The sequence below is a fragment of the Brassica napus genome, chromosome A10 (genome assembly GCF_020379485.1).
Source record: "Brassica napus cultivar Da-Ae chromosome A10, Da-Ae, whole genome shotgun sequence".
Lineage (NCBI taxonomy): Eukaryota > Viridiplantae > Streptophyta > Magnoliopsida > Brassicales > Brassicaceae > Brassica > Brassica napus.
Genome location: NC_063443.1, coordinates 932,665 through 956,736, shown reverse-complemented (window position 1 = coordinate 956,736; position 24,072 = coordinate 932,665). Strand labels below are relative to the sequence as shown.

Below are 24,072 nucleotides of genomic sequence, written 5' to 3'. Positions count from 1 at the left end.
GCTTGCAGAGTTTGCAGAACTGTATTGATGTAGCTTATTGACAGCACCATACCTCACCTCTGCATCTGGTACAAAACTCTTGGCCCAATACCAACTCTTCTGGAATCTGTCTCCGCCATGAAACCACCGCGGCAGAACGTCTGTGGTACTCGACGCGTTACGCGATCGATGACCAGCCCTCAGCAAATCTCGTTGCCGATTCCTGCTGAACTCGTTTTCGAGATATTCTCGAGGTTGCCGTCGAAGGTGATTGCGAGATGTCGGTGCGTATGCAAGCTCTGGTCCTCCATGCTTTGCCGTCAATATTTCATAGAGTCGTTTTTGACCAAATCTTGTGCTCGCCCTCAGATCCTTTTCTCCTGCGAAGCTAAGTTCGATATTTGCTTTTGGTCGGTACCTCAGCCTCAAAATCAGGAAGGAAACTCGTCTGCTGTAGCCGCCGCCAATCATCTTGCGCCTTTCCGCAGATACAGTAGATTCTTTGGTTGTGCCAATGGCTTATTCGTTTGTGGATATGAGGGGGTGAAAAATGATTCAAAGGTGGTCACGGTGATATGTAACCCTAGCACGGGACAGTCCTTGACCTTACCAAGATTGAAGTCGAGGACCAGGTATGAAGTGGAAACCTATCTTGGATATGACCCCATTGCGAAAGAATACAAGGTATTGTCAATGGCCTTTTCGCGTGTAAATAATGTTTACATCTCTGTGGACCACCAGGTTCTGACATTAGGAACTAAAAGATTGTCATGGAGGAAGGTCCAATGTTGCATACCTCATTTGCCTTCTTCTTCCATTGCTATATATGTACATCTGTGGTCATTTGCCTTCTTCTTCCATGCCTATATGCATCAGTGGTGTTTTGTACTACAAAGCCGGCGCACCATGCATATCTAATGTGGAGTATATGGTCGTTTGTTTTGATTTGAGGACTGAGAAGTTCAGTTCTGTCAAGTTCTTGGGAACTTCATGTAAAGAACCAACTCTAGTAAACCACAATGGCAAACTAGGTTTGCTTATATCAGGAGATTCTAGATATGTTAATCTAGAAAGAAGAAGTAGAAGTTTTGAGCTGTGGGTTCTACGAGACGCTGAGTGGTCCAAGCATATATACGTATTACCACCTTCGTGGAAGAATATAGTTACGGAGACCATGCATGCGCATTATTGGAATGATTGGTAATGAAATCGTATTATCCCTGTGCAACCAAAACGAGCATTTATATGTCATCTACTACAATGTCGAGAGTAAGATGATCACAAAGGTTGGAGTCCAAGGAATGGACGTGTATCAGGGTTGTTATCTCAAGACCTATCTCAACTACGTTGAGGATGTTAAGTTTTTTTAAGCATTTCAAGTGAGAGAAGTGTAGTTTCCACGATGGATAATAATATTTACTACTTTGCTTAACTTGCAGATCTATTATTATGTTATTTTATTTTTCTGTGTCGTTTTGGTCTGGATGGAGAAGAGTATTGAGTTACATTCTTCGAGATGATCGAGAGAGGTACAAAATAAAGAAGTTGAAGTAAAGTGAAGAAGAACTCAGGACCAAACCAAAACTCTTGTCTCCTCTACCTCTCATGCTCTTCATATCCTGCAATTTACAGACACAAGCACGATATGACTCTCAGATCAAGAAACTCATTCAGGCTTAGCTCTCATATTTAAAACTACCTGAATCTGGTGGTGATTCGAGTGTTGGTATGTGTAAACGAGAGGAAGCTGCAGGAGAAGGCAAGCCGAGAGTGCCCGGAGGATTGCTGTTACGTAGCCAACCTTCTTGGACTTGAGAAGCAAACTGAACGAAATTCTTCAATGGAAGGACGTTCTAAAGGGTCTTTGAGGAGAAACCTTACACATATCTCCATCATTGTCTTCAGTGATTGGTCTGAACAGGTTCTATGGACCGTTGGATCCATCATGCTCCTACGCGCTCCATCATCCCCTGAGATGCTCGCTTGTAACTACAAAACATAATGGGAAAATAATACAGTTTATAAAGTAGATGATCATGATTTCATTTCTCGCTATTTATATATTCATTGGTGTAACCTGCTCAGTGAAGAAGGCAATGAGCCATTTGGACAATTTTTAATTTTTGTTAAAAAAAAACCGGCGAGTGAAAGCACTAAACCAATCTCATTTGCTTAAACCGGAAACCCGAAATTAACCCTGACTCGAGTCGTAACCAGACCGGTTGAATCGGGTCGGGTATTAATCAACAGAATCGGGCATATTCGTCTTGCGTGTGCCATTTCTATCGAGGAATATCCCCAAAATCGCAGACCTTCCTTCATTCGATCTCCTCTGTTCATTCTCGTGCGTGGTCCTGGCCTTGTTCCTTTCGAAAGCAGATCAAGTCTCGCGTTGTGCAATTAGCTCAGCTCCTCATATCTCTATTTGGGTGAATCAATCATGGCGGCTACCAATGTCTTGCTTCGAGATGAGAGCCTTCTTATGTCTCCGTCCCCTCTTGATCCCCGCAGAGGTTAATTCGAATTGAAAGTTTTGACCTTTCTCCCCTGTTTGGGGTGTGTCATTCCCTTAATTAGAAGAAATTTATTGTTCTGGGGATTCGATTCATAAGGGTTTTCTGATTGTGAGAATTGTGTTTTATTGTGGAAATGAATTTGATTAGGGTTTTGGTTACGTGCAGGAGATGCTTCTGCTTCTCGTGGCCTCTCTCTTGAGAAGAAAATTGAAGCCCTTGAGAGCCTCACTGGACAAGTGAGTTCCTTTTAATTTGTAACATTTATTAGTATAACAATTTTTCTTTATTGGTATTTTTACAACTAAAATGGGATTAAAGATGAGTTTTTTTGAAGTTGATGTTCTTGTAGTTAATGAGTTTTATTGACTTAATGCAACCACAGGTTAGTAACAGGCGATCTAGGAGATGGTTAAATGATCGTATTCTGATGGAGCTTGTTCCTCGTTTAGATGCTCAAGAAATCAGAGGCTTGTTTGCTCCACCTCCATGGGGTAATCTCTCTCTTTCATTTCACAGATTACTCATCTCTGATTAAAATGTGCATTCATCGTTTGACTACATATGTTCTATCCAACAGGTGATGATGTTCCTCCCTCTGCCTTTTCTTTGACTAATGTTGGGGAATGGGACAGATTCAGAAACATTGACATGGACAAGGAGGTCAGTTACCTCTGTCTTCTTTTTTTTCTGGGACTATGTGTTAGTATAGTAATGATCTGAACATATCTTGTTTTGCTAGAATCGATGGTTTGATTTGTTTGACTTGATTGGTCTTAACTCTTTAAGTATTAACCATCATTGAGAGAGAAAAAAATTGTGCTCTTGTCAGGCCAATATCATGGACTCCTTGAACCAGTCATCCGTAAGGCAGAAAGGTCATGTGGATGCTGATAAAACCGCTGTTTTAACCGCTTGGCGGAGAATAGAGTGTAGAACTAGAGAGGCTCTTCGACGCAGCTTCTTACCTGACCTCATCGAGGGATATGAGGTACTATAGGTTCTTCAGTTTAAGCTGTACATCATTATTTAAACCCTTTTTCTTCTAATTTCACAGAATTGTATTAGTCATTTCATTGAGGAAGGCGGTGAAGGAGATGTTCTTGAGCTCAAGGTTCAAGACCCATTCCATAGATTGCTTCTGCACGGTGTTTGTGAGGTAACCACATCTCTCCTCAGCTTAGATGTTGATGTGAAGAATAAACAACCTAAAAATAAACTCTTTTTCCTTGGAGCAGTACCACAACTTGGTGTCTACAACCGAAACAGAACAAATGGGAAAGAAAGCGATGAAGACAACGAAGATCAAATGGAAGAACAGTGTCGAGAAACTGAGCATCAGCCTCGCCCATTTCCTAAGGATGTCAAAGGAAGGAGCTTGGTAACACATACACACACTCCTCCTCCATGTAGCTGTAATCTTATATGAATAAGAAAAAGCTGCATTGGCCTCCCCTCTAAAATGCAGCAGAAGGATCACTTTGCTTCTCCCTCTTATGTGGTCTTGTGACCTTTGTATTGTATTCTCATTACGTACGCTTAAAGTGATAGATTAAGTAGACAAAACCAGTTCTACAAGATAAACAAAGATTCGAATTTTCTTTTCGAAGCAATATACAATGTATTAATTCACTTTATTTTCATGGAATATTTATTTTATTTTTATATTAAGTGACCACTTGTCTCTGTAATAAAAAGAGACGAGTGAAAGCATGAAGCGTTTGGTCCTAACAAAAAATGGTGGCGAGAAAGAGAGTCAAGTACTCCGTCGTTGATGCATTCGCTGACTCCGCCTTCAAGGGGAATCCAGCCGCTGTTTGCTTTCTCGACGATGATGATCAGAGAGACGACGCTTGGCTTCAGTCTCTCGCCGCCGAGTTCAACTTATCCGAGACTTGTTTCCTTACTCCAATCACCGTCTCCGATGACCAAGTTCTCCCTCGCTTTAGTCTCCGGTGGTTCACTCCAGTCGCTGAGGTCGTTAATAGCTGCTAAAGATCAATTTTTTTATATCTGATTGTTGAGTTGACTTTGTTATTGAGTGTAAAGACTATACCTTTAAGAATCTCCGATTCGAATTCATGAGAAAGTGATGCACTTTGATCTTTTGAATCTCTCAGTTATAGTTTTTGAATGAAAGATCTCTTTTTTTGTGCAGGTGGATCTGTGTGGTCATGCGACGTTAGCATCTGCTCACGTTATCTTCTCAAACAGTTTGGTTGATTCAGAGGTGGTTGAGTTCGCTACAAGATCAGGGATCCTAACAGCTAAGCGTGTTCCACTTACTGAAGAAGAATCAACCTTTTTGATTGAATTGGATTTCCCAGTTGTTCCAACTTGTGAAGTCAACTCCACTACTGATCTCTCTGTGTTCTCCAATGCCGTGAATGGAGCTACCATTGTTGATATTAAAGCCACTGAGAAAGACGTCCTCGTAAGAACTTCTCAGCAACTGTCTCCTTTAGTTATTGTTGCGCCGTCATTGGAACCAAATCTTGTTGTTCTATTGTCAGGTTGTGCTTTCGTCGTGGGAGTCTGTTACTGAGTTGCAGCCAAGAATAGATGAGATATCGAAATGCCCTTGTGAAGGGTTGATGGTGTCTGCTGCTGCTTCTGCAGGATCTCAATATGATTTCTGTAGTCGCTACTTCGCTCCTAACTTTGGAATTAATGAGGTAAAAAACTGTGAGATAATGAATTGTTGTTTCCATGGATAAAACATTTACCTATTTTGCTTGTTTTAAATTGGTATGTTGCTCTTCAGGATCCTGTTACTGGAAGTGCGCATTGTGCCTTAGCTCATTACTGGAGCAGCAAGATGAACAAGTGTGATTTCCTAGCCTACCAGGTTCTCTCTCTCTGTCTCTTTTCATACACACTTGAGACAAATGATGTATTGTATACTATTAGTTGCTGAAGAAAGATTTGGTTGGGTTTGTTTAGGCGTCAAGAAGAGGAGGAACGCTGAATGTTCACCTGGACAAAGAGAAGCAGAGGGTTCTGCTGAGAGGCAAAGCAATCACTGTTATGGAAGGATGTGTCTTAGTTTGATTTCTTTGCTATTATAAAACCAGCCTCTTCTTGTAAACTATGAAATGAAATAAAGGAAGCCTATCTCTTCTTGGAGATATGTTTGAATCCATAAATATTTGAATTTGCTTTTGATGATCAGATAACAAGATTATCTGTATTTATGAGACTGGCCTCACTACAACATTAAGCCAACAAGTCGTAGGTAGATACTCTTCGTAGAAAGGCCGGCCCAACCATTTTTCTTACATATGTTAGCTAAAAGTGTGGACCATTATCACGAACAGGCCGATGATTCAACCCAGTTTGGTTTTATCCTACAAAATGGGTCACTAACAAGTAACATCTCATCCATCTTGATCCAAAATAAATAAAAAACATCTCATCCATCTCATCATAGCTTGGATGTTGTCATGCATTGCTACACGAGTGTTATAAGCAGTTCATTCTAATCTGACATGTTTCCATCAGGGCATAACTCTTGAATCCTTGATTGTCACCACTAGAAAGCACTAGTTTCTTTCTTCTTGAATTTTCTGAAACCGAAAACGTACATTAGAGATGATGCTGTAGGTTTTAAGTATGTCAGTTTCAGATTTTTGGGTTCCATTGATCCCATTAAGGAAACAAAACTAAAACTGTTAAACATGGATCTTGTTGTGGGCAATGAATAATTTCATCACATATTAACACTTAAAAACATTTTTATAAGGCATATGTTTATCTAGAAACGGGTTTATTTGAATGTCCATTATTTTAGGTCTCTTCAGGATTACAAAATTCACATTTACCGCTAAGATTAGCTTCATTCCATTAACGAAAAATATATAAAAAAATGTCTAAACATCTTTGTCGTGTGATGAAGGTATCCATCATGTATTAGCCCAAACATTATATGTGGTTACGATTTACAAATACAAAAGATTGGTGAGAATGTCATGGTTAATGAGATAAGGGGTACGAAAATAGAAAGTAATCAGAATAAATAGGAAACAATGTTTGATATAGAAAAAGAATGATTGGAAAATATCACAGAAATGGGTGCCGCATCAGATAGTGGTCAATAATGAGATCATGTGGCACACAGAACCATGGAAACACAGTCCTCTCTCGATATTCGTTTGCAGAGAGACAAAGTCCTCTTTAAATATATTTACATGCTTTCTGAGACCTTGGATTGGACATTGCATCCATAACTTGTCTACTTCTTACTGGCTGAAAATTATATAACTATGTCAAATATATATTAAAGGACGATATACTTTGTGACAATCCTTCATCCATGTCGGAGAATATATACACCTAAAACAGTCTTTTTTTTAATAGCCAGAGTTGATCGTAATCAGATACTTGCCATTTTAAGGTGTTTAAAATTACCAAGAGAAAACTAAGTAGTTTTTTTTTTGGGTACATGGTAGACAGGACTGATAAAAGAACTTAATCTATGGTCTTAAACTTAATATAGATGGTTCTCTACCCACTCGAACAACAAACTATTGTACGTACGACATGCTCTTTATTGTAAACATTTTACATGTATTTGTAACCGTGACTGAACATAAATATATAGACAAAATGTATATTTCTATAAAAAAAAAATTATTCTTAAACACATATTGAAACTTGGAAATGTTGAATCTTGACCAATAATATTCTCCTTCAATCCTAAACGTAGTAGATAAACACACACACATATAGTGATATACGTTTCATTTTTTAGTTCTGTTGGTGAAACAACATATCGATTTTGGATTGATGCACGTTAGAAGTATTATAGATTACTTGGACAACAACAAAAAAATACAGGATCCTTAACCAGTGAACTGGTTCTTTGATCAGTTAGCGTTTAAATGATTAATATTATTCTAATTCAAAACAATCCCGTTTAGGTTAAGATGAAAAGTTTTCTCGTTCTTATTAATGATCTAGCGAGGAGATCATGATGCACTTCGACTTGGGGTAAGATATGATGACGCAAAAACAAAAGTATAATGAACAAAAACAAAAGTAAAGGAGCGTCTTCGCAATTCGTACAAGGAAGATCAGAAACATAATCAAAATGAGAGCAAAAGGGAAATTAAAGGAAATAAAATGAGGAGAAAGAGAGAAATAGGAATTTTGCATGTGATGGTCATGTGGGGCGTGTTGGAACAATCTATCGTATGTTCATGTGGACGTTGTACGTACCACTTATATGTTTTCTTCTGCGCACGTAAATCAAAGAAAAAAATCATGCCTTGCATTTATTTGAGCTATCATGTAAAATTTGTGTTACAAAATCTAAATATGAGTGAAGTTATACTACTGTAAGAAATTAGCTTAACAAAAGATAAACATTTACCGTATGAGAAATCATGATAAACGTTATTTTTCTTTAAAATTCTGTTTTATAGAAATAGGTTTGAAATCATAAAAAATTAGCAGTAGAAATTAAGCAAGAACAAACATCATATGCTGTTGTTATATATATATTGGTCTTTGTTTTTAGTTTGGCTAGTATATATATTGGTGTTTTACAAATCCCTAGTTATAGTGTTGCGCTTAATGAGATTATATATATTTTTTGGTTGAATTATATTTTTGTTATCTTTCTTATTTTTACTGAGAACTTTTCATATGCTAGCTGGTTTTGGTTTTGGAAAGAAATGAACCTTTCACAAAATTTCAACAACACACAAAATATGTCGGTGACAATATTGTTGGAGATCTGCGTAAGTGGAAAAGGTTGGGGTGTTTAGGAAGCTTCATAAAGGACATTTTCGGAGTTTTTTCATGTACGAAATGAAGACAACTAGTACATTTCCAGTTTTGTTTTGTAAGTTGTAACTATGACTACTAAAATAATAATAAGAAGAATAATGACATAATTAATAATAACAACTCTCATTTAACATTACACTAAATACAATTAGAAAACACTCCACTCCCAGCACCCTCAAGAAATCATAGGAAAACACATAGGTTATATATATATTAGCTAAGATTAAGAAACTCATATTTAAAAATTATTTAAAAATTATTTAGTTAATATATTAACGAAGTCTTAAGTGGCTACCCAAAACTGCTGCTGCTCCCAAGTAAGCATTGGTTTAGGCTCACGACCATTCTCCTTGCACCTGCTGCTTAATCTGCTTGACTTTTTATTTCCATGTTTACCCTCCAAGTTCTCTGTTTCTTCCTCCTCTGTTTCTTCCTCTTCCTCATGATTACGCCTAATTAAAGAACTTTCCGGGGATAAACAGAGACGGAGCCTTCCTTCCTCACGCTCCGCTACGAAGTTACGTGGCGGAGAAGAAACCCTAATTGCTTGAACAACGAGACGACCATCTTCTCCTAACGACCTCACCATGCGATTATACCTTGATTCTTTAACGAACTTTATCGGTGGCGGGAAGCTTTTGCTGCGACTCATCGTTGCTTTCTTGGCACGAAAGTCAGCGTCCTTTTCTTCTTCTTGAGGTTTCGAATGAGCCCTAGATATAGCGGTTGCTTCAAGCGCAAGTAAGGTCAACTCGTCACCACTCTCGCTTCCTGTTTCGCCTCCGAGGCTCTCAGTGCACATCTCTAGGCTTTTCTCATTAAGCTGAGAAACAGAGCGTTTCTCGGTCGGGTGAACATAAGCTTTGTCCTCTCTGGTTCGGACAATGGAAGTGATATCGGACATAGATTGTAGGAAACTCAACCCACCCATGTCCCCTTTCTGGGAGAAACTTTTGGTGACGATTTTTTCTTGAGCTTGACAAACAAGAATTGACATTTTTGTGTGTTCTTGAGAAAAAAACAGAAGATCACAATGAGAGTTTACTGATATTAGTTTTGTTGGTTGAGCTAAGAGGTAATCAATAAAAGAGAGATGATGAGTGTGAAAGGGAAGAGTGAGGGGTGAACAAGTATTTATAGTGGTGAGATCCCACTTGCCATTGGATTCTTTTCGGACACAACACAGTTTAAAACCACTGCTCTCTTTCATTAGTTTTCTTCTGTAGTCTTTTTGTGTTTTGTGTTACGGATATTATCGTGTATATCCATAAATTAAGTTGTAGTAATATTTTTGTATTCTGCAAACCAATAGGTTGGGGAATAATGAAACTAAATGCTTGAATTGTGTTGTTTTAACAACTAGGTATAAGTTTATTAGAGAAAAACTAACAAAAAGGTGATACTTAAGCATATAATTTAGACATTTTTAAACATTTTCAGTAGCCCTTAAAACGCATATTCTTCCTATCCAGCGGTGGGAGTCCTAGGGAGAAATGGCTTTAATTTTCTTGATATTTTATCTCCCAAATAACTTTGAGTTTGCTCTATTTATTCAGGAAGTAGGATTAAAACTGTCTTATGTCTGGTAATATGTAAATTAAGATTTAAGAATAAGGCAGTTCAAGTATATTGTTGTGTTGTAGACTTGTAGTTAACTGTTATGAATTCAAAGCAAAAAAGAAATACTAAAATTAGTTCGCAAAATTTCGTGAAAGTATCCCCTATTGGAGAGGCTCACCGAACCTATGGCCACTTGAGTGAGAGTGAGAACTTTTTTTCTTTTCTTACTTTCTTCAACTTGTGGCTGTTGCTCTGATACCGTTGAAACCAACTCTGTATTTAACATTTTACCAAAAAAAAAAAAAAAAAAAAAAAAAAAAAAAAAAACTCTGTATAAGTATTGGTAGGTTCTTTTGCATTCTTGTACGTTAGTATTCTTATAGTAAATACATAATTTTAATAGGCTCTCCTCCATCCGTGAAAAAGCGCACACGGGAGATTTAGCGAAATGGTTTACCACTCGCTAGCTATTTAATGCTTAGTTTTTTGGTTAGTTTTGACTAAAAAAAATTACGTTCAAATATAATACAAAATGTAAAACAGCTTTTTGTTTGACTTAGGAACAGAGGACTACGGGAAAAAGAGGAACAAGATTTGTCTATTCATCGCTCGTAGCGGAAGCATTGGCGCTGAGGAGTGTGGTGACGGAATGTCGGAGACGGGACGTAAAAGAAGTAAGGTTTGAGGCTGATTCAGCTCAGCTAATCCAGGCCATAAATCAGAGAAGCCCAGCGCTGGAAATCTATGGAATAGTCGAAGATATTATCCGTATCTCGGAGGAATTTGATGTTGTTGTTTTTAGTTGGATCCCTCGTTTGAGAAACTGTGAAGCAGACTTGTTGGCAAAACAAGCATTGGCTTCTTTTGAACAAGAAGTCAAGAAGTGGTTGTGGCTGTTTTCATGCCCCCACCAAACTAGTTTTTATGAATGAAATTTGATTTGTGACAAAAAAAAAAGTAAAACAGCTTTTTGTTTGAATTAATTTAACATTCTTTTAAAAAAAGAATAATTTTAAGGAAACGGATTATTTGCAACATAAAACCTGTATTTTTTTTTTTAAACACCCCAATAAGGTATGATTGAGCAAAGAAATAACAAAAAGGCAAGAAAGAGTCTGAAGTCCACACCTTCTTAGGACCTTAAGCTATACTTACAAATTGAAACTATAATGGAAAGTAATATACTAGTTAGCAATCAATAGTATATGTCCAAATCCTTGAGATTGTGTTTCTTCTTATGATTAATCCTACACCTCAAAATGTAATGAATAATTCTAAAACATGTATTACCCTGTAATAGAAAGCTTATGGGGATATGTTCCTGTCTTCACGCGTTTTCAGATCACGAATCAATGCTCTCGGGATTTAGAGATGATCCTCCTGTTGCCTAAACCCGTAGGTTCTCAAACAAGCAACAAATGTAGGGTCAGTTAAATAACATAGACAATAAGCATGTCTCATACTAATAGAGGTTATCAGTCTATTAAAAATTATTATTAGTTAATGGAACCGGTTCTTTAAAAAGCTACGGGTAGCAAAAGAAGTTTCCATTTCAAGTGAGGAAAACTTTTCAAACCTTCATGTGTTGTGAAAACAAAAGGTCTTTGGTATATGAAATGTCGACAAAGCTTTGAGGTAGAAACGTGAGTACTAACTTAGTGGTTAGTAAAGTTGTAGACCAGAATCTGTACCTTATTTTCTTTCTCTAGTGAGCCCTGGCCATCCCAATTTTGCATTCACCAATCGCTATGTTTCTCTGTTTTCTAAACCAATCAGATGAAGAGAAACTTTGAAACAAGAACCAAAAGAAGTGGGCTTCCTCTGCATCACTATCCCACTTCTGGTCCCCAATTCAAAAGGACAATCCAAAGCTAGATCCTTTCAAATTTGTATAATTGTTTTTATTTTGTTAAGTCTTTTTTAACTTTATATAATCTTTTAGCAACAAAGGAAAGTGGAATCTATTTCACGCTTACACAAAAACATGTCAACTTGAAATTTTATTTTCTGTCCCTTAACTTTTGACCATACTTAATATTATTTCAGTGATTAATTATAAAGAACTCAAAGGTTTGGTTATCAAGCATACATGTCAACAGTTAAAGCTATGACTTTGATTAGAAAACTAACACGGAACCTATGAACAACCTTTTCTATAATGCTAGTCTAACGTTAAATTCTAAATAATTTCCACTTACAAGGATTAAGTAAGGTTTATTCTATAATTCTGGATTTTAAATATTTTTGTACTAATCCTTGCCTAAAAAAGAAATTTATGCCGTCTTAGCTTTAGAAATCATAGCTAGCATATGCTGAGAATTTCTCTCAATGGAAACCTGTACATAATTGTTTCCATATTTAATTACTTTTAAGTCAAAAGATTAGTACATTAGCATGAACAACAAAGTTATATGATTAGTACATTAACATGCATGTACAACATAGTTAGCTGTTCTATGCGGAAAACCGATTGTATTTGCCGGTGAGGTTAGGTTCTCATATAGAGAGAGAGTGAGAGAGAGACTTGTGTGTTTTCTGATTCTATCGGCTTACTCACCCAAAAGCCCAGATAATTTCTTCAAATCTTATATTAAGTTTTTTTTAATAATTAGAATCAAAAAATCAAATTAAAAGTTTGTGGTAAAAATAGGGGAAATTCAATTACGAAAACATAATTTGAGGAACTTTTAATGCAAATACAAAAGTATGACCAGAACAGAAGGAAGTGTTTTTAAAAAGGACAAGAACAAAAGGAACATAGAGACTTAATCATACTCTAACTCATCAGGAGTGATGGGTCTCTTGAGAGGAATCACAGATTTTTTCTCTACATCTCTTGATAATGCCTTCCTCATATCTGATTATTTTCACATCAAAAACCAATTTTTAGTTCTTATATTATATCCAAAGAAGGTGAAAAGGAAAGTGAAAAAAAAAGGATGAATCAACAAGTCTCACCTAACCCGTCTTCTTCTCCTGAGTAATAGCGTAGAACCCGCCTATATATTATGTAGCCAAGCTGCAAAAGAAAAAAACGAGAGAGACGGCCTTTAAGTAATGAAAAAGAAGAACCCATTTGTGCAAGCCTCGTCTGGAAACTATAAGTTATGCTTTTCTTCACAGTCATAAAATTAATTCATACGTTAGCAGTTTACCTTTTCATACATCTTGATGGCTGGTGTGTTGGAAGCTCTCACGAAAAGATCCACAAAGTAGGCCTTATCACTGTGATCAACAACCAGAGAGAAATCATAAGAAAGAGAGCTAAAATGAGCAGCAATTTTAAGAGTTTTCTTCCTTTGAGAAACTATCTAAAAACCGGTTTATCAGAAATAACAAATGGTCCATTATCAATCAATATACCACCTTTTATTCAGTCATAACGGATCCATAATGAAGAGAAAACTAAAAACTGGAGATGCCTTGTTTATTAGGAGACTTACATCTTATCGCTGATCTCTTCAAGAAGGTTCATGAGTTTCTTGGCGAGTTGCTGCCTGCGATACTCTGGAGAGACAGTGACGGCTGTCACATGACCATGCCATGATTCACCCTGCCCTTCAACTTTACCCATAACTGAATGAAAACCATACAGAATTATATTACACACCAGCATTTCAAATGAATACGACTTAACATGTATTTGCTCACAAAGAGGGATCATTCAGAGAAAATCCACAGACATGGATTCTAAAAAAAACAGGTATACAAATAATGAAATTCCTCCTCCATATCCAAATCTAGAAACTTCCAAAAAAAAAAAAGAAAGGCCAAATACTTTGATCTATTTAAGTAACTGAACACCACAAGAACAAGAAAATCGCAAAGACTCAGAACAACATTACAGGATATTTTGAGCTTCAAGACAAAAAAAAAAGAGCAGATAAAGCCTCAAAATAATTAACACCTAGAGCCAAATAACATATGGCAAAACTATAATACTGCAATCTACAAACATTGAAAGGTTGAACTCTTGAAAGCATATCAAAGAAGAAGAGAGTTCACTCTTCATCATTCTATCTATAGTAGCAACTGATTCGATCCACTAATACTTTTCATCATCTAAGTTGGTTCTTAGAGGAAAGCGAAAGAGATGCTTACTATAACCCATGACGCGATTGCCAGGACCTTCAGCGACATGGAAATAATCAGGCCATCTCGCCAAGTAGGTCATGTAGAATGACATGTTGAACTGTTCACAATTCACCAATCAACAAAAAAATCAGCAAAATCAATATTGAATTCCAAGAAATAAGAATGGATTACTGTTTCAGTGAGGTGGTCCAGATTCACGGAGGTGAATCGGAGAAGGTCGTTGCAGCTGAATCTTCGAATCGTCGTCATCGTACTTTCCCAAATCGCTTCCCTCGAAGAAGAAGAAGAGAGAACACAATTACAATCTAAGAAGAAGCGAGCTCTCTTTTAATGGGCCAATTAAATATCTAGCAAGCCCAATTATACTTGGGCCTAAGACAAATTATTATTCCATGTAAAAACAAATTTTTTTTAATATAGAGGTAAGCATTCAACATCAACTAGGGTTTCGAAACGAGCAATACAAGTGGAAGAAAAAGGAGAGAAGTCATATTCAATTACTCCTCTTGATCTAACGAGAGAGATACTTTTGAGATTGCCTGCTAAATCTCTAGTAAGGTTTCGTTGCGTCTCGAAGCTATGGTCATCCCTCACAACTGAATCATATTTCATCAAGTCATTCACTACTCGTTCTTCATCTCGGCCTCGTCTTCTTCTCAGCTTCGGAAAACAAGAGATTAATCCTGATGTCGACAAGTGTTTATCTCATAATGATGATCTGAGCGGTAACCATGTCGATCTCCCCAGAACTTATGGATGCATGTCAACTTTTGAGTCTGTGCATGGCTTAATATCATTCAACGAGGATTGTAACCATATTGTAGTTTGGAATCCTTCCATAGGTCAGCATGTAACCATACCTGAACCCGAAAACTCCAGACATGAACTAAGATATTTAGGATACGATCCTTTTGGAGATACATACAAATTGTTGTTCATCCCCCATATAACCGATTCTATCCACAATCGAGATTCTTTTGGGCCTCGGGTTTTAACATTGGGGGCTGAAGAATCATGGAGAATTATTGAAGGGAATAGTACTACTACTATGCATGGCTTAACAGTTTAGTTGGAAATGCATCAGTGGTGTTATGTATTATGAAGCGTATATTAACAACAACGAATCATGGCGTATGGAAAGAACCATAATGAGTTTCAATGTTAGGTTTGAGACGTTTAAACCAATTAAATTTCCATGCTGTGTGGATAGTTTTCGGACGGGGGGAGCATCATCTGCTGAGTTACAATGGAAGATTAGCCTTGGTTTGCTCATTAGATACAAAACTATGGATTCTTGAAGATGAAAAGGAAGAAAAATGGGTCCACTTAGCAAAAAAAAAAAAAAAAAAAAAAGAAAAATGGGTCCAACGGGAAGGATTAACTATCAGTTAAATGATGCTACTGTTACCGGTGAGTTTATATATGTTGCGGTAGATGATAAATAGGTTCATATTCTCTACTATGATCCAAAGAAAAACAACACCAGAAGTTTCAAGTTTGAAGGAAGTATGTACTAGGAATTTGAAGGATTTGGCGGAGGAGCTTGTCAGTTCAATATTGGATGCTCACCAAATCTCAAAGGACTTGCTTACCGAAAATCTTCTTGGACGTTTGCACGATGTCTCCCGAATCACATTGAAAATCTCATCTCTCTAAAGAACATCACGTGCTCAAAATTGGTCTGATTTTCTCTTTTTTGTTTTTTTTTGCCTGTCTGATTTTATCATATGTTATATCGCTTTTGCATTGGTTGTTACTTTAAATGAAAACTAAGATATGATGACTTTCTAGGAAAACGATATTCGTTTTGAGCTCCTATTTGAGTCATGATTATAATTTAACTACTGAAATAAAAACGATTTTGCTTGCTTTTGAAACCTCAGTTAACCACAAAAAAAAAACATAATAGCGATCAATTAAGATGAGTGAAATCCTCCATAAATTACTTGGGACTGTTGATAGAGTTTACAAAACGATAAAACCCGTTTTGATAATATATTAGCCAAGTAAATTAAGTCCTTGCAAGGATATTTATGTGGATCAACTAAGCTAGAGTGGTTGATTGAGCTTTGCACCTGCCGACATGGAATCTGCAACTCCACCAGGAGTTGTCTTCATTTCAGGACTGTTTCTGAGTTCTGCTCCAACTACGGCCTCCGCATCATCACTTGTCTCTGGGAAGCTTCTCCGTCCCATCCTACACAACACCCCCCAACAATATCCATATACATATGCACCAATTTAGACTTCTATAGAATCTATTACACACCAACAAAAAAGACACTTGTCATGCTTTATGGACTTTTTATTCAAAATTATTGTGATGAAACGATTGAATCATGTTTCTTAATAATGTAAAGTGATTCATAGGCCATAGCAAAAGATACTTGTACAACGACCAAAACCAAAAATCTCTATGTATCTCATGTTTCTTATGCTGTAAAATGTATTGGTATGCTAGTCTCTGATCAGCTGAATCTATGAATCGTCGTCATCTTCCTTTCCCAAATCCCTTCCCTGAAAGGACAAAACAATTATCAAAGAAGCAAGGCAGCAAGCTATTTAATGGGCCAATTAGAATTCTAGCAAGCTCAATTATAGTTGGATCTAAGACAAATTATTATTTAATGTAAAAATAATTTAATTATTATCTTTCGTCTATATTAAAAAGCAAACTAATCTAATCTATTAAATTAAAATTCCATTTTTATCTACTTGATAAAATGTCGTTATTTAATTTTTAAATTATCCTACTAAAATGGAGCTATATCACATATCACAACAATAATAATAACAATATGACTACTCTAATCAACTAAAACATCACAACGAAAACAAATCAATTAAACTAAATGTAAAAATTGACAGTAATTAAAATTTTAAATTATACACAATCAACATTTAAATTTTATCTAATTTAGTCAAACCATAATATATTAACAAGATGAGAAATTGTTTCTATTAATTTTTAAATCAATTTTAACATATGATAACAATATGCCATCATTTTTTTTGATTTGGTAAAATCTACAACTGTTATATTTTTCTGCTGTTTAACTTCTTTTTTTTTTTAGATTTTCATTTACAAACATTTAAATTTTATTTTGTAATAGAATGTTGACAGTCTCCTCTTTTGATTATTCCTACACGCACGAGAGGAGCAGACGGTTTTTCGTTGATGGGCAGGACTTCCAGGCGGTTTTGATTTTGGGCAGCTGTTCACCGACAAAAAAAAATGAATATAACTTTAGATTATTTATATGTGGATATGTATGTATGTTGAAACACTCAAGTTGGAATCTTAGAGCATCATTAACCATGGAAACCCATTAGAGTCTCTTAATGAATATTTAAATAATAAAATCAAGTTAAGAATTTTTGTTAAGAGACAATTACTTTTTATGCTCCAATGCAAAAACTCAATTAAAGGTTCTTAAAAAAAAATATAAATCAGCTACACAACCAACACATCTTCATATTACCGCCATGAATCCAATTACAGAAAACTAGAGAAACAGAGTGAAGAGAGAAAGTAGTGTACTTGAGCGAATTGGGACTGGGTGAGCTTCTTCTCCCCTCGGGCTTGCATGATTGATTTCTTCAACTCAGTAGGCACACATTCATCTGAATTTTATACAAAACCATACATATTATAAACACACTGTTAAACACAACCAAAAGGGAAAACAATACATAAAGTTATTGGCTCGTTTCACTATAACCAATCAACGAACAAAGACTTCCTCTCACAATAAATCCAGACAGAAGAAAATATGAACAGCCAAACAAGACAGACTTATAAGAATGAGATACTAGTTCACACACTAGTATGACCACTGTGATTCACAATAATACTGAAATGAAGTTACTAATATTCATTGTGAACGAGACCCTTTGACTCATATTCATACTAATCGATCCAACAATCGAAGGGAGGACAATAAATAAAATATGAACAGGCAAACAAGACAGAACCTTAAGGAATTGCCATTACTAGAATAAGAAACTAGTTCACCGACTACAACTACTATGATTCACATAATACAGAGGAAGATACTACACTACTAGCAATTCATTGTCAATACAGAAATGAAGTTAATGATATTAATTGAGAATGAGGAGGTTAGAAACTGACGACCTAAGTTCTCAGTGTCATCATCAAGCCTCTTGGTGTTCAAGGAGGTGCCGCTTGAAGCCGCTTACGGATCACCACGGGCTCCCAATCCTGAGTCATCGGTCCTACTCCTGCCATGGCTTCTTCTTCGTTCTTACTTCTTCGCAAATAAACGATAGAAAGAAAGAAAGTCAGGACGATAGAGGAAGAACAGAAGACGATTGAGGAAGAAAATACCTTCGGCTATGGGGTCTGATGGGAGCTTTGCTTGGCCGGCTACGCAAACACGGCCATAGAGGCGAAGAACAAGAATAGATCTCTCTCTCAAAGCTGATTTTGACTGAATTTGGTCTGAGAAAAAACGATTCACCGTGGAAAAAGAAGAGAGAGAAGAAAAATAGTCGCAAGAGGCGCCTCCTCCGTAGGGCTTCAAAGAACCCAACTCTTACCCAATTTTTTTTTTTTAATTTTTTAATTATATTTTAGGCTTAAGAGTCCAGCTAAAACCCAGCGTTAATGATGGTCTTACATTATTAATTTTATCAATCTGGTGTGAAGATATATTTCCAAATATTATTAGAAAACATAATCCATCTACTTTTTATGCTAACTTTTTTTATGAAGAAATCTCTTTATATAGCTATCATATATATTTGCTAAACTAACTCAAAATTAAATTAAACAAGATAATAATAATTGTATGAAAACTTTTAATTGGATATTATATTTATATGTCTCATGCCTCTTTTCTTCAGAATATATAGAGGTATTCAACACCATATATTGTATAGAAATGAGCATATAGAACCCAAAAAAAAGGAGAGAGAAAAAAAAGAGGGGTTCGAAACGAGCAACAATGCAAGTGGGAGAAGAAGAAGAGAAGACAATTGAGATTCATAAAGTAATGAAATCTCTAAACTATGACCCAATTCCTCTTGATCTAACGAGAGAGATACTTTTGAGATTGCCTGCTAAATCTTTAGTAAGGTTCCGTTGCACCTCAAAGCTATGGTCATCCCTCACAACCGAACCATATTTCATCAAGTCATTCACTACTCGCTCTTTATCTCGGCCTCGTCTTCTTATCAGCTTCAAAAAATGGGCTACTACGTTATTTATCTCATTGCCACAACATGAGATTCCTGATGGTAAGTGTTTAACTCATGATGATGTGAGCAATAACCAAATCAAGCTCTCCAAAAACTGTGGATGCAAGAGAAATTTTGAGTCTGTGTATGACTTAGTATCTTTCAGTGTTTATACTAACTACGTTCAAGTTTGGAATCCTTCTATGAGTCAACATTTAATCATACCTAAACCTGAAAAGTCGAGACATGGACCATGCTATTTAGGATATGATCCTTTTGGAGATACATATAAATTGTTGTGGATCGAATATAGAGATGATTATGGGCCTTGGGTTTTAACATTGGGGGATAAAGAATCATGGAGAATGACTAAAGTGAGTACTTCGATGTGTGGCTTAACGACTAGTTGGAAATGCATCAGTGGAGTTATATATTATGAAGTGATTATTATACCTAGTAACAACAACGGATCAAAGAATATGGAAATAACCATGATGAGTTTTAATGTGAGGTTTGAAACGTTTAAGCCAATTAAATTTCCATGTTGTGTGGATAATACACAGCTGGGGACACATTATCTACTTAGTTACAATGGAAGATTAGCCTTGGTTTGCTCATTAGATACAAAATTATGGGTTCTTGAAAATGAAAAGGAAGAAAAATGGCTGTGTAATATTGACTTGAATTTATCTACTCAAAGAACGGATCCTACTGGGAAGATTAACTATCAATTAAATGATGTTACTGTTACCGGTGAGTTTATATATGTAGGGAAAGATGATGAAGAGGTTCATATTCTCTACTATGATCCAAAGAAAAACAGCACCAGAAGAATCAAATTTGAAGGACGCATGTACAAAGAATTTAAAAGATTTGGCTGAGGAGGTTTGAACTAAGTTCAATATTACATGCTCACCAAATCTCACTGGACTTGCATACCCGAAATCTTGGACTGTCATCGGAATCACATTGAAAATCTCATCTTTCTAAAGAACATCACATGCTCAAAATTGGTCTGATTTTCTCTTCTTCTTTTTTTCAGTCGGATTTTATCATATGTTATATCGTCTTTGTTGCGACTTTTGTCTGTCATAGTATGAATAAGACATATTGACAAAAAAAATATTATGAATAAGACATTAAAGTCTCCATAATATTTCTAATGAACTATATATATTGATGTACTGTTTGCATTGTTGTTATTTTAAATGAAAACTAAGATATGATGACTTTTTAGGAAAACATTATTCGTTTTGAGCTCTTATTTGAGTCATGATTATAATTTAACTACCGACATAAAAACAAAATTTTGCTTGCTTTTGTAAACCTTAATTAACCACACAAAAAAAAAACATAATAGCAATCACGGTAAGTGAAATCCTCCATAAATTAATAGAGTTTTACAAAATGATAAAACCCGTTTTGATAATATATTAGCCAAGTAAATAAAGTTCTTGCAAGGATTATGTGGATCAACTTGAAAGTTGGTCAACTTAGCTAGAGTGGTTGATTGAGCCTTGCACCAGCCGACATGGAATCAGCCACTCCACCAGGAGTTGTCTTCATTTCCGGACTGTTTCTGAGTTCTGCTCCAACAACCGCCTCCGCATCTTCACTTGTCACCACCTTGTCCCCTGGAAGCTTCTCTGTCGCATCCTACACAACCCCCAACAATATCCATATATATATATATGCACCATTTTAGACTTCTATAGAATCTATTACTCACTTGACAAAAATAAAACTCGTCAAGCTTTATGGACTTCTTATTCAAAAAAATTGTTACAAAAAGATTAGTAACCTAAAGTGATTCCTAGCAAAGATACTTATATAACGACCAATACCAAAAAATCTCTCGATATTCAATATGTATCTCATGTTTCTTATGGTGAATTTTATATAGTATGCTTTATGAAAAATATATACTGTACATAGCAAAGTAAAAAAAAATGTAATAAAAAAGGTTATTACGTACCGTGAGAATGTCTGCAATGGTCACTTTGGCTTCCTCCAACGCCGTGCGCTCGTTAGTGGCAGCAGCCTCCTGAGCCGCTTCGGCAAGACCACCAGGCCGAGTCTTGGAGTCACCGGTGGCTCTCGTTTCAGCAGCTTGTATCGCAGCGGCATCTTTACGGTCCACGGGCTTATCTCCGAGCGACAAAGCCGTAACCTCCAAAGCCTCTCCAATCGTAACCGTATCTACTGATCCCATCGTCACGATCTTTGGACCAGGGTTAGAGGAACCAGCGCCTTGCTTTCTTGCCACGTCATCATCGCCGGAGACGCTGAAAACGTCGCCTTGTGGACGTGAATCTCTCTGATCTCTTGGCGAATTTTGTTGCTGTGCCATTTCCTTTGTTATGTTGTGTTTTGTTATTTTTTTCTCTTTAGGAGAGTTTCTGTTTTGTTTGGATCTTGAAAGTACGATCCTATTAGTCAGATGTCTGTTTGACACGTGGACACTTACTTTCACACGTGTCTTGCCGCATGTTGTTGCATTATTCCATACATATTTGAGTTTTGCTACACAAGCAAGAGTTCAAACTAGACTCTGATTCAATGATTTGCCACTGCTGCAAACTGTAACGTTATCATCATAATCTAACGTTACAAATGATGAAAGCCACAAACAAAAACTTTTAATGTGAAAGAGTTAAAACTAGTCTCTGATTCAGTGAGTTGTCTTCTTATCATTCCTGCTTCTTTTCCTGAACTCTCGCTTCTCGTCAGAGTATTGCTTCTTCATCAAAAGGCTGGACATCGCTGCTCTCACAGCTTCCGCTGTAGCGCTCATCACACTCTCTTCTACTGAAACTTTGCCTTGCAATTGCTCCAACAGTTTCGTCCCTCCGGGAATCTGCTCATCTTCAAGGACTGAAGATGGTTCCGTCTCGATGCCCGAGGTGACACGAACCCTTGAATAGCCAGTAGGATGGTTCGAACCATTCGAGGCTCCTGATACCATCCATAGTAATCTCGTAGATGTGCTTAAAGGGGGATGAAACTTTCTCCAGGGATTTTAATCACCTAATAAAAGATAAATTACCAGGTTTAATTATAGTTCTGCAGATTTTACAAGATATAGTTAAATAAGTTTTATACCTTTGCGATGGAGAGAGTATGAGATGATAAATCACACTTTAACAATACTATTCCTTGAAAGCTGCATTTTACATTAGTAGATTTAATTAACATTTGCTATTTTAAAAGAAGGCTTAAAAAACTAGACTTGCCTTTGAATAGACACAGCTGCAGAAGAAGAATTTGGGATAGCGCATATATCAGTCACTGTGACTTGCACCGGCTTACTTTCATTAGACTCTAAATGTCCTGCCTTCAATAAGAAAACAAACAAATATTTACATAACCGAGAGTTGCATGTGACTAATTGAATGAAGAATGCAGGGTAAATTATTTTTACCATTGTACTAACTTCACATGTGTTAAGAAGAGACCCAGATGTAACATCCCACAGTCGAACCTAAGAAAAATTTCAACATCAATAGCAAGGAGTCTAAGCAATGCTGGTTTTAAAGATACATGATAACTTACTGTTGAATCTCCACTTCCAGACATGAGATATTTTTGAGGAAGCTCTGGATTCCAGACAAAGGCTATGCAGGTGACAAACCTAACAAGAGTTTCAAACAAAACGTCGAATAAGTATTTCATGACAAAAGCTCTGTATTTCATGACAAACATACTAACTCTGTATGTCCAAGACAAAAGGTTTGTATTTCATGAATCATGAGCTCCTTGTAGAGGCTTCTTAGGAAAAACAGTCACCTATAATGACAAACATAATCAGTAAATATAAGAACAATCTGAACCAAAAAAGCATGACGTTGTACATTAGTGAACTAGACTAGCTTACCCTTATCTTAAAGTCCCGATCAGCACTAAGAATATAGCGACCGTCAGGGGAAAACTCCTACGAACAAAAACATATCAGAAGGAGTGACAAAGTAAATAAAAATTCAAGAACGAGAGACCATTAAAAGAAACTTGATCTTACCAGGCTAGTAATAATACTACAATAATGAGAAAGCAGCGGCGCACCCTTCTTACTAGGTAACACTTGCACCCTCGTCGATCCCATCGAGCTCAACAACCCATACACTATAACACCGAACTTGTCCGCAAAGCAAACATGTGAATCATTACCGCTTATAGCAACCGCACTAACTCTCTTCTCAGAAGATCTGCCATCATAATTATCATATACGATGACGTTTCGGAGAACAATAAAAAATCATGTAGCCTTGTTGTTACTAACTCACATGGTGTTAAGGCAATGCCAAGACTCTGCAGACCAAATCTTGACGAGCTTGTCATATCTCCCGCAGACACAAAGAGCTTTCCACTTGCACCATATCGAATAGCTCTAATGGAATCCTTATTCATCCACCAAAGTAACTGGTTGATTCTCTCTGAAACATTTTTAAAAGTAATTGATTAACTATCAATACTAAAATATTATAAATAAGAAAAAAAAAAAACAAAATTCAATCAATGCAGCCGTAAATTTGAACAAGGATTGATTGAGGAGGAATCGATGAGCTTACACAAGATCAAATACACGAAGATCCGAACCGACAGTGACAGCGATAGATTTTTGAGATGGGTGAACTGATACCAATGCAGGAGCTACCTCGATTACTTTGTTCTGGCTTTCTACTTCTTCTATGTGAGACTCTTCCATTGTTATACAGAGGGAAGGAAGAACAGTAGTTTTAGCCTTTTAGGGTTTAAGCAGTTCGTGAAAATCCGACAGAAGAAGTCACAGAACCATCGACTGTTTCAGATGTTGTAAGACTTTGGGTTAATAATTTAATTTTAGAAATAAAAGAATTTGTCGGCCCGCCTATTATAACATTCGATTATGGGCCTCGTATATTGGCCCAATTAAATGGACCACGACAAAATATCAGTC

The 24,072-nt window shown here is 36.5% G+C and overlaps 6 protein-coding genes, 1 long non-coding RNA gene and 3 pseudogenes across 7 annotated transcripts; 5 read left to right on the top strand and 5 right to left on the bottom strand.

Moving 5' to 3' along the window:
* Positions 1-168: 168 nt before the first annotated feature.
* On the top strand, positions 169-1,183 carry LOC106422960 (F-box protein DOR-like). Its single transcript, XM_013863746.2, has 2 exons — positions 169-663; positions 734-1,183. Exons 1-2 carry the CDS (start codon positions 169-171, stop codon positions 1,181-1,183), a joined length of 945 nt encoding a protein of 314 aa, XP_013719200.2.
* A 1,052-nt stretch (positions 1,184-2,235) lies between these two features.
* On the top strand, positions 2,236-4,157 carry LOC106423086 (R3H domain-containing protein 4). The gene is made up of 7 exons (XM_013863873.3): positions 2,236-2,492; positions 2,661-2,731; positions 2,878-2,986; positions 3,073-3,155; positions 3,325-3,483; positions 3,550-3,651; positions 3,731-4,157. Exons 1-7 carry the CDS (start codon positions 2,420-2,422, stop codon positions 3,875-3,877), a joined length of 744 nt encoding a protein of 247 aa, XP_013719327.1. The 5' UTR covers positions 2,236-2,419; the 3' UTR covers positions 3,878-4,157.
* Positions 4,158-4,208: 51 nt separating this feature from the next.
* Positions 4,209-5,634, top strand: BNAA10G01750D (uncharacterized isomerase BH0283). The gene is made up of 5 exons (XM_013863872.3): positions 4,209-4,469; positions 4,651-4,926; positions 5,006-5,167; positions 5,257-5,340; positions 5,436-5,634. The coding sequence occupies exons 1-5, from the start codon at positions 4,230-4,232 to the stop codon at positions 5,541-5,543; spliced, it is 870 nt and encodes a 289-aa protein (XP_013719326.2). The 5' UTR covers positions 4,209-4,229; the 3' UTR covers positions 5,544-5,634.
* Positions 5,635-8,366: 2,732 nt separating this feature from the next.
* On the bottom strand, positions 8,367-9,399 carry LOC106423029 (protein FANTASTIC FOUR 2-like). Its single transcript, XM_022692975.2, has 2 exons — positions 8,565-9,399; positions 8,367-8,534 (listed from the first exon to the last, which is right to left on the bottom strand). The coding sequence occupies exon 1, from the start codon at positions 9,277-9,279 to the stop codon at positions 8,566-8,568; it is 714 nt and encodes a 237-aa protein (XP_022548696.2). The 5' UTR covers positions 9,280-9,399; the 3' UTR covers positions 8,367-8,534; position 8,565.
* A 3,104-nt stretch (positions 9,400-12,503) lies between these two features.
* On the bottom strand, positions 12,504-14,264 carry LOC106422936 (N-terminal acetyltransferase B complex catalytic subunit NAA20). Its single transcript, XM_013863724.3, has 6 exons — positions 14,109-14,264; positions 13,944-14,034; positions 13,286-13,418; positions 12,998-13,067; positions 12,801-12,861; positions 12,504-12,699 (listed from the first exon to the last, which is right to left on the bottom strand). The coding sequence occupies exons 1-6, from the start codon at positions 14,184-14,186 to the stop codon at positions 12,608-12,610; spliced, it is 525 nt and encodes a 174-aa protein (XP_013719178.1). The 5' UTR covers positions 14,187-14,264; the 3' UTR covers positions 12,504-12,607.
* A 3-nt stretch (positions 14,265-14,267) lies between these two features.
* On the top strand, positions 14,268-15,622 carry LOC125579260 (annotated as a pseudogene).
* A 1,731-nt stretch (positions 15,623-17,353) lies between these two features.
* Positions 17,354-18,608, bottom strand: LOC111201335. Its single transcript, XR_002654563.2, has 3 exons — positions 18,289-18,608; positions 18,076-18,211; positions 17,354-17,561 (listed from the first exon to the last, which is right to left on the bottom strand). It is a non-coding gene; the product is annotated as an uncharacterized LOC111201335 (long non-coding RNA).
* A 143-nt stretch (positions 18,609-18,751) lies between these two features.
* LOC125579328 lies at positions 18,752-20,089 on the top strand (annotated as a pseudogene).
* Positions 20,090-20,437: 348 nt separating this feature from the next.
* Positions 20,438-21,510, bottom strand: LOC106423065 (late embryogenesis abundant protein 3). Its single transcript, XM_013863847.3, has 2 exons — positions 21,115-21,510; positions 20,438-20,795 (listed from the first exon to the last, which is right to left on the bottom strand). The coding sequence occupies exons 1-2, from the start codon at positions 21,487-21,489 to the stop codon at positions 20,637-20,639; spliced, it is 534 nt and encodes a 177-aa protein (XP_013719301.1). The 5' UTR covers positions 21,490-21,510; the 3' UTR covers positions 20,438-20,636.
* Positions 21,511-21,675: 165 nt separating this feature from the next.
* LOC106422959 lies at positions 21,676-23,929 on the bottom strand (annotated as a pseudogene).
* Positions 23,930-24,072: the final 143 nt, after the last annotated feature.